The sequence below is a fragment of the Citrus sinensis genome, chromosome 5 (assembly GCF_022201045.2).
Source record: "Citrus sinensis cultivar Valencia sweet orange chromosome 5, DVS_A1.0, whole genome shotgun sequence".
In the NCBI taxonomy this organism is placed as follows: Eukaryota; Viridiplantae; Streptophyta; class Magnoliopsida; order Sapindales; family Rutaceae; genus Citrus; species Citrus sinensis.
This window is the reverse complement of record NC_068560.1, coordinates 26,860,934-26,870,257: the sequence shown is the minus strand read 5'-3', so window position 1 is coordinate 26,870,257 and position 9,324 is coordinate 26,860,934. Positions and strand designations below refer to the sequence as shown.

Genomic DNA, 9,324 nt, shown 5'->3' with positions numbered 1-9,324 from the left:
GCCCCCTTTTTTTTTGTATGAACTCTTGAGTTGTATTCGTTTGATAAAGAATTGAACATTTATGAGATTTCCAGATACTTCTATTGGATCTCTTGTCTGGTGTTTACTTGCATTTAGCAAAATTTTTCGAAAAATTAGCTGCTGGTCTTTCGTTGACCGAGCAGAAGCAGACACTCATTTGCCTTAATAAAATTTACGAAAAATTAGCTGCTGGTCCTTTGTTGACCGAGCAGAAGCAGGCACTTTGTTGCCTTCGTAGGATTTTCGTAGCTTTAGCTGCTGGTCTTTTGTTGACCGAGCAGAAGCAGGCACTTACTTGCCTTAGTAATATCTTCATAAATTTAGCTGCTGGTCTTTCGTTGATCGGGCAGAAACAGGCACTTACTTGCCTTAGTAAAACTTTCGAGAATTTAGCTGCTGGTCTTTCGTTGACCGAGCAGAAACAGGCACTTACTTGCCTTAGTAATATTTTTACTGGTCTTGCTACCAGGGGACTTCATGCTGAATTCATCTTTATTGAAATTTGAATGCATTACAAAAAACGTAGAACATATGCATGTACAACAGACTATCATGCATTTAACAAAAATAACTTGTCAGAGCGAAAATTCAGTAGAGCATTTTGCTTACTGGAAATATTTCTTCAAGTGCTCGGCGTTCCACGACCTTTTCACATCTCTCCCATCCTGGTATGCTAGCTTATAAGCTCCTGGTCCAGTGGCGCGTATCACCCTGTACGGGCCTTCCCACTTCGGGCCGAGGGTGCCATGGTTAGGTTCCCTGGTGTTTTGGTTCACCTTCCTAAGTACCCAATCTCCTGCTCGGAATTGCCTCACGCGTACGTTCTTGTTGTAATAACGCATCATCCTTTGCTGACACTGGGCTACTTTCTGTGATGCCCCTGCCCTCTTCTCTTCAAGCAGGTCTAGGTTTAAGCAGATCTGCTCGTCATTTTGCCCCTCGTTGAAATATTCCGTTCGATGTGTCCCTACTCCAATTTCTGCTGGGACTACCGCCTCATGACCAAAAGCTAAGGCGAACGGAGTTTCCCCTGTGGCGGTCTTGTGAGTTATCCGATAAGCCCATAACATTCCTGGTAACTCGTCAACCCAGGCCCCTTTCTTCTCTCCCAGTCTAGTTTTCAGGAGCTTCTTTATCACTTTGTTGGCTGCTTCCACTTGTCCGTTTGCCTGGGGGTGTGCGGGGGTGCAGAATTTCAGGTCCACCCCCAAATTTTGGCAAAATTCCCTGAAATTGCCGTTGTCAAACTGTCTCCCATTGTCTGTAACGATGGCATAGGGGATCCCGTATCTGCAGATGATATTTCTCCAAATAAAATCTGTTGTCTTCCTCTCCGTGATTTGGCTGAGGACTCCCACTTCCACCCACTTGGTGAAATAGTCTATCGCCACAATTGCATGTGTCGCCGCTCCTCGGCCCTTAGGTAACAGTCCGATCAAGTCGATTCCCCATTGAGCGAAAGGCCACGGGGATGTCATGGTGGTCAGCTTCTCTGGGGGTTGTGCAGGAACCTCGGAGAAGCTTTGGCAGGTTTTACAGTTCTTTGCCATCCTTTTCGCATCCTGATGCATGGTTGGCCAGAAGTATCCTTGTCGGAGTGCCTTGAAGGCTAAAGTTCTCGCTCCCGAGTGATTGCCGCAAATTCCTTCATGAATTTCCCTTAATACATAATCTGCCTTCTCATCATCCACACATCTCAACAGGGGCAAAGTGAATCCTCGGCGATAGAGTACTCCATCGAGTAATGTGTACCTCGCTGCTCGGCATTTTAGCTTTCTCGCTTGCCTTTTGTCCTCTGGTAAAACTCCATCGCGGACGTATGCAAGGATCGTGTCCATCCAGGATTCTTCAGTGCTTACTCTCATTACCTCTACTTCTTCTCCTATGCTCGGCGAGGTTCTCACCTCTAGTGGAACTGACTTAGGTAATTTGGGATCTACAGTTGCGGCCATCCTAGCCAACATGTCAGCTCGGTAATTTTCGTTCCGGGATATCTGCTTCACCTCTACTTCCTTGAATAGTTCAACCATCTGCCTCGCCTTCTTTACATAAAATCCCAATTTCTCTTCCTTTACTTGGAATTGATCGCTGAGCTGGTTGCATACTAGCTGGGAATCTGCTCGGATCTCAACCCTTTCTGCTCGTAGCGTATGCGCAAGACCGAGACCAATAATGAAGGCCTCATATTCAGCTTGGTTGTTCGTAAGCTGGAATTCGAACTTTACAGCGTAGGATACCTCAACACCTTCTGGGCTTCGTATTATAACTCCTGCCCCGGATCCCAGTTCACTACGTGATCCATCAACCATCACCAACCATATCCCCTTCGAATCCTCCTGTTCCGCTGGTTGTCCCTCCTGGACCCCTTCCCCTGGTTCAACGCGGTCCACCATAAAATCTACCAGGGCTTGAGCCTTGATTGCCCCTCGGGGCCTCTACGACAGGTCAAATTCGCTCAATTCTACCGACCATTTTACTAACCGACCAGACGCGTCTGGTTTTTGAAGTACTTGCCGAAGGGGTTGGTCGGTCATCACAACTATCTGGTGGGCTTGGAAATATGGTCGGAGTTTGCGTGCCGCCGTTATCAGAGCTAGCGCCCACTTCTCCATTAGCGGATATCTGGTTTCTGCGTCCACTAGGGCCTTGCTTGCATAATATACCGGGTGTTGCTTCCTTTCTTCTTCCCTGACTAAAACCGAGCTGGTAGCCCACTTAGAGATTGCTAAGTACAAAAACAGTTGGTCACCCTCTCTCGGAGTTGATAGTAACGGGGCGCGGGCTAGATATTCTTTCAACTGTCCAAATGCCTCCTCGCATTCCGGTGTCCATTCCATCTTCCTCCCTTTCTTTATGACTTGGAAGAAAGGGTGACACTTATCAGTGGCTCGCGAAATAAATCGGTTCAATGCTGCCAACCTCCCCGTAAGGCTCTGCACCTCCTTTACTGTTCGTGGCGACCTCATTTCTATCACTGCTCGTATCTTTTTCGGGTTGGCCTCAATCCCTCGATGGCTCACCAGGAATCCCAGAAATTTGCCCGAGCTGACCCCAAATGCACATTTCTCTGGGTTTAGCTTCATCTCGTACCTCCTCAGTAATTCAAAGGTTTCCTCAAGATGCTTCACGTGATCCCTTGGTTCTTTGGACTTTGTGATCATATCGTCCACATATACCTCCATTGTATGTCCGATCAATGGCTTGAAGATCTTGTTCACCAACCTTTGATAGGTAGCCCCTGCATTTTTCAAGCCGAAAGGCATCACCCTGTAGCAAAACAAACCCATGTTAGTTATAAAGGTCGTGCTTTCCTCATCCTGCTCGTTCATGGGTATCTGGTTGTATCCGGAGAAGGCATCCATGAAACTGAGCAGACTATGACCCGCGGTTGAGTCCACCAACTGATCTATTTTTGGTAGGGGAAAGCTATCTTTCGGGCATGCCTTGTTGAGGTCCGTGAAGTCTACACACATTCTCCACTTCCCATTGGCCTTCTTTACCAGTACTACATTGGAAATCCACTCCGGGTACTTGGCTTCCCTTATAAATCCCGCTTTCAGCAGTTTTTCTACTTCCGCATTTATGGCCTCGTACCGTTCCTGGTTGAAGCACCTCCTTTTCTACCTCACCGGCCTTGCCCCTTTCCTGACTGCCAGCTTATGACAAGCTACCCCTCGATCAATACCTGGCATATCTTCATGAGACCAGGCAAATATGTCCGCATGGGACTGTAGACACTTCACCAGCTCGCCTTTTATTTCTTCACCCAATTCCGATCCGACTTTAACCACTCTGCTCGGGTCACTCCTGCTAACAACAACTTCCTCCAGCTTCTCAACAGGTTCCTGGCGACCGTTTTTTGTCTCCCCTCGGTTATCTAGAGAGGTGACCTACAACGTTTCCTTGGCCGCTGTAGCATAGCAGCTCCTGGCCATCCTCTGGTCGCCCTTTACCACACCCACAACTCCATTTATTCTGTACTTCAGCGCTAGATAATGCGTGGACATTACACATTGGCTTATCCTCATGAACGGTCTCCCCAATATCATCTGGTAAGGGCTTCTTTCCTCTACCACGACGAAGTCCAGCATCATCGTTCGTTCAAACGGCTTTGTCCCCACAGTAATCGGGAGTTCAATGATCCCCAAGGGAGTTAACCGTCCCCCTCCAAATCCTTTCAAGGAAGTATTTGTCCGCTCCAGCTTCAAATCTGAAATCCCCATATCATCTAGGGCCGACTTAAACAGAATGTCTACTGAGCTGCCCGTGTCTACCAGTATTCGCTGCAATTCTGTACCGGCCACCTTTGCCTTAATCACCAAGGCATCCTCATGAGGATACAAAATACCCTCTTCGTCATCCTCCGTCCACATAATAGGAACTTGCCGCACTTTTGCTCTTTTGGCTGCTGGTAAATTCAGAAGCACCTCTTTGCCAGCCATGGCGTATCTCCCATAGTTCTTCCGTGCTCTGTTTGAATTCCCGGCCAATGTTGGCCCTCCTGCTATCACACGGATGGTCGGCTGTTCTCGTTCCAGACCCCTCTCGACTCCTTCATCCCGTGTGTACTCTGACTCAATGACAGGGGACACTCCGTCTACATACTCATCCAAGTATCGGTTCCTTACTAAATCTTCCACCTGAATCTTCAGGTCACGACATTGGCTGATAGTGTGACCGTGAGTGTCGTGGAATTTGCAGAATCTGTTCTTATCCCGTCGATGAGCCGGTTTTGTTATTGGGGCTGGGGGGTATAGCAGGCCTCTTCCCTCGATCTTCTCATATAATTCCTCCATTGAGATCTTTAATGGGGTGTATTGTCTATAGGCCGAGCTCTGATCTATTAGCTGAACTGATCGGCTATCATGAATGTCACCTCAGGCCGTCCCAGTTGCTAACTGATCTGGTCGACTAGCCCTGGAATCGGTTGCATGTAATGTTCTGGGAGTGTTGTGATAGGGGTGGGCAGCCATCTGCCGGAATTCTCACTGCCGCTCTGGGATTGGGGGGCGTGGAGGTTGAGCCCGGTTGTGTTGGAACTGTTGTGCTCTCGGAGTTATGGGGTAAGGGCAGGACCGAGCTGATGTTCCGCCCATCCCTGAAGATTCTCCAGTTCGCTTTCCCAACCCGCTCCCTTTCGGGGCTCTCCGCTCCTTCCGCCTCAGCTCTTCTAGCTGTTCACTTTTTAGTCTTGCTGATTTCTCCTCTTCAATTTCAATATCTCGTCTCGCCTGCTCATACCCTGCTGAATAATTCTGTACCAGGGGGCTTCTCAGGTTATACCATAGCCGGCCTATCCTCACACCCTCCTTTAAACCCCTCAACGCCTGCGGGTGATTGAAGGCTCCCAAATCAAGTACGGCTCGGTGGTATCGCTTTACAAAATCCCGTAGGGACTCGTGCTCCTCCTGTTTCATCCCCATCAGTTCCATCATGTCGTCCTCTGGGGTTACCACCCCTCGGAACTGCTCGGCCAACTCCTGGCACATCTGCTCGTACCCCTTTATACTTCCTCGGGGCAGCTTGCGGTACCAATCTCGAGCTCGTCCCTCTAGTGTCAACGGGAACGCCCTGCACCTCTGAGCTGATGTCAGCCCCTGCACACCCGTCATATCGTTGAAACGCTCAATGTGCACCAATGGGTCACTTCGCCCTGAGTATTTGAGGTCGGGGAAGCGAAAATCTTTTGGGATTATGGTACCCATGATCTCAATTGATAACGGAGATTCTTCATCTAACATTATCCTCCAGCTCGGGGGCTTTCTCTTGCCCTGTATCTCCTCTATCACCTGCGCCAACCTGCGCACCTCCCCCTCCAATTCTATAGCACGGTTAGGATCACGCGCAGCTATCTGGTCTCGCTCCTGCTCGGCGTTCTGCAGCCGCTGTCTGAGCTCCCCTTCATCAACACCGGCACCTCGGCCAGTAGTTTCCAGTACCCGTCCGGGGCGAGGTTGGTCTCCCCCTTCCTCCCCATGTTCTCCTGGGACCCGACCAGTACTTCTGTGGGGATGCGCCTCATTAGGTTGTTCTGCGGGCGGAGGAATGTCCTCGACTCTACGTCTCCGGAGGCTGGTTTCTACTCCGACTTCATCTCTTCCCACAGGGGTGTCACAATCCCTTCTCCGCTCGTCCCTTAGCTCAAATAATACGGCTGTGAGAGTCTCCATTTGCTTTTCCATCCGCTCCAGTCTGTCTTGCATCATCCTCTCTCGGGCTTCATTCGCAATTTCCCGGAGAGTGGTTATCTCCACCGTTTCATTGTCCTCCCTCAGAGTGTCCTTTCTCGTCACATCCATATCTGACCGTTCACTGCTTCTCCGGTAACCGCTAATTTGGTGGTAACTTTTTATCCAGGCTCCCCACAGACGGCGCCAAAATGTTGATGCTGAAATCTGCTCGCCTTTTAGCCGACCAGATTCTTTCACCAACGCTTGTGTTATCTACTGTTACTCGTTCGCTCAGATTGGAATCGCCCTCCTTTCTCTAAATAAGCCTGCGCTCACAAAAAAATGGATCAGAGACGCCGGTGGTTTTGCCGGCGTAAACCCTCCGATGCCTAAGTTAGCTCAAGGTGTTTACGGGAAAACAAATCAATTTGGGTTCAAGAAGTTTATCTGAAATTTGTAAGAAAATGATCTGGATGCAATTTGGCAGCGTTTTCCCTCTCCCCCTTTTCTTTTTCATTTTCCGTCGAGTTCCTTTTCTTTTATAGCCGCTGTCCCCCCGTTTCCGTTTTCCCTTCCTCCCACCTTTTTCGGGTAACGGCAGCCCTCATGGGACTCTAACCGTTGCATCGTGGCAAACGTGGGAGCTTACGTGTCCTTCAACGGTTCTGGGAAAAGCGTAACGGCCGCGATTCTGTGCTCTGGGAGAAGCGTAACGGCCGCGGTTCTGTGGGATCGTGTTCCCGCTTTCCTGGGGATGAGTATCGGCTCGGCATACACTTCTGGTCGGTATGTTTCCCTGGTTGCGTCCATCTCTGCTCGGATAATGTTTACCCCGTGTTCTGCTCGTCCCACTGTAGTATGGCTGACCTGGTGCCTTTATGTACTCAACAAGTAGTAATAATAATAGACAGCAACAACAACAATAATGGTAAAATCACAAGATTGCTGATAAAATTTCATTTGCCTGCACGTCTAATAAAACTCTTCTGGGATATTATGTGCTTTTATTCATGCAAGGGCTGACGTGTGTTTGAGATAACAAAAATAAAACTGAAGATAAATCAGAACAATTATGAAACCTTTCAATGAAAATTCAAACATATCTCGTATTAAATATCAAAATACATAAAAAATTTATTGTATATAATACAAGGGGTGCAAACAAATGGTAAATTTAAACATCTTTAGTCAAGCAATGTAGCGCCTTCGAAACTTACAATGCTCAAATGAAGGAAACAATAGTTATCGCAACACTCACAAAGCTGTAGCGATACAATGAAGTAGAACAGCAAAGATAACACAGGAAGCCCCTCAGCATGTAAACTTTTAATACAAGGAACACAAATGTCAAAGAAAAATATCTTTGATTCCACATCCTGCAAAAGAAGAGTGATAAAGTTGAGACCTCGGTAATCAAAAAGAGCAACATAGAAGTGCAGAAAAGATTATTATTTTTCTGTAATCTGAAGGCTTTCAACACAAAAGTGTTGTTCCTTTCAATGACATTGTCAAGCAATTTTATCATAAAAAAATTTGCACAATCTTAAGGAATTATAAATAGCATACTATAAAGCCTTGACTATCAAACAAAATCTCAAAAGTTCAGACCAAAAGACATCCAATGATGAAAAATTTGCTCATAAAGCCCTGAACGAAACATTAAAACTTCATTTCAAAGTTAACAATAAACCAGTGACGCAATCTAAATAGTTCAGGTGAACCGATGAAACAAGCCACGAGAACAAATAAATAAAATGAAATTATTTACCTGGGACTTTAGTCTTCTATTTCACAACTCGAAGTAATATATTAAAAAGCCAATGCGATCACAATGTATCGTACTTCCTCAAATTAGAAGACGACCCTTCCAACATCTGAAAATAAAATTCTCATTCATTAATTTGACAAGACTTTTATATTATGAAGTTAAAACTAATGATTCATGAATTTTTGATAATTGAAAAAGATTCCCAAACTTTTGGCAAAATGTCCGTTTTAAATTGGACAATTTCAAGAATTAAATACAAAAGTGTCTCACACTTTTTAAAACCTGATCATGCGCTTAATCAATAACAAATATTCTAGTTGTCGATGATCTATTTTCTGAATTTTGCAAAAACTGCAAATTTTGCAAAAATTTCCTTGGGATTAACCGTACCTTTTCAGCATGTAACTCTTGTATCGTAACGTTAAGGTCATTAGCCCAACGACATTCACCATCTCCCTCTCCATACCAGACGTTTACTCTCGGCGGTGTACATAATTCTCCTGTGGTGAAAATCTTCATCTTGGGACAACCAATCACTTCTAAATCTCGTAAAGATGGGAATTTGAAGGTGTAATTGCCGGAGCAGAAACTTGTGAGGCTATCTAAATCAAGCAGAGTCAACGCCTTCAAATTGCTGAAAACAATTTCATCTTCTGCTCCATCTTTCTCACTTGTTACCACTTGTGTCATTGCTCTGCTTCCACATACCTTCATTATCCTGAGTCGCACTAGACTCTTTGCTGTGGAGGATGTTACCAACTTCATCAATTCCTTGCAACCCCAAACTTGCAGATCCGTCAGATTTCGGAAAGATACCGATGACGATGGCAATAGAACAATCAGATTTTGACAACAATATACTCGTAGAATTTCAAGATTTGTGAAAATGAAGTCTAGTTTGGAGCCTTGTTTCCACAGCTGCTTCAGATCATTCAGTTTGTACGGCTGTAAATGTTTTACTTGTGAGAACTTGCCCACGTGCTTCTCCGAGTGTCCTTCATTTGATAATATCTCTGTGTATGAAGTACGACTCAGATAGAGGATTTCCAGATTGCGAAACTTCTCAAGTAAACCAAGCGGAAAACAAGCTGAGTCATCTTGCACAACCTCAATGTATTTAAGACTGCCAAATAGGTTTTGTGGGTAATCACCCTGCAAAATCATCCTGAAATCCTTTCCACTTAATAGGAGTTTCTCCAAGCTGGGGAAGATCTGAACATCATCAACTCATATAAAAACTAATTAGTTCTATTGATGTTCTGTCAAACAATTTTGAGTAATACATACATGTACAGTGGGTATTTCTAAAATCTTTTGTTTGTGAGTTTCTTTGCAACAAAGAATCAAACGTAAAACATAAGAAAC

The 9,324-nt window shown here is 45.8% G+C and overlaps 1 protein-coding gene across 5 annotated transcripts in view; it reads right to left on the bottom strand.

Annotated features, from left to right (window-relative positions):
* Window positions 1-7,325: 7,325 nt before the first annotated feature.
* LOC102622337 (probable disease resistance protein At4g27220) overlaps window positions 7,326-9,324 on the bottom strand; it is a 93,880-nt gene continuing 91,881 nt past the window's right edge. The window contains exons 3-5 of one of the 5 annotated variants that reach the window (XM_052442835.1): window positions 8,350-9,171; window positions 7,960-8,065; window positions 7,326-7,567 (exon numbers count right to left, since the gene is read on the bottom strand). In XM_052442835.1, the coding sequence (XP_052298795.1) occupies window positions 8,018-8,065; window positions 8,350-9,171 (870 nt within the window). In that variant the 3' untranslated portion in view covers window positions 7,326-7,567; window positions 7,960-8,017. The remainder of the gene's footprint in view (window positions 7,568-7,959; window positions 8,066-8,349; window positions 9,172-9,324) is intronic. The other 4 variants (XM_052442834.1, XM_052442832.1, XM_052442833.1 and 1 more) reach the window with 4 other exon arrangements.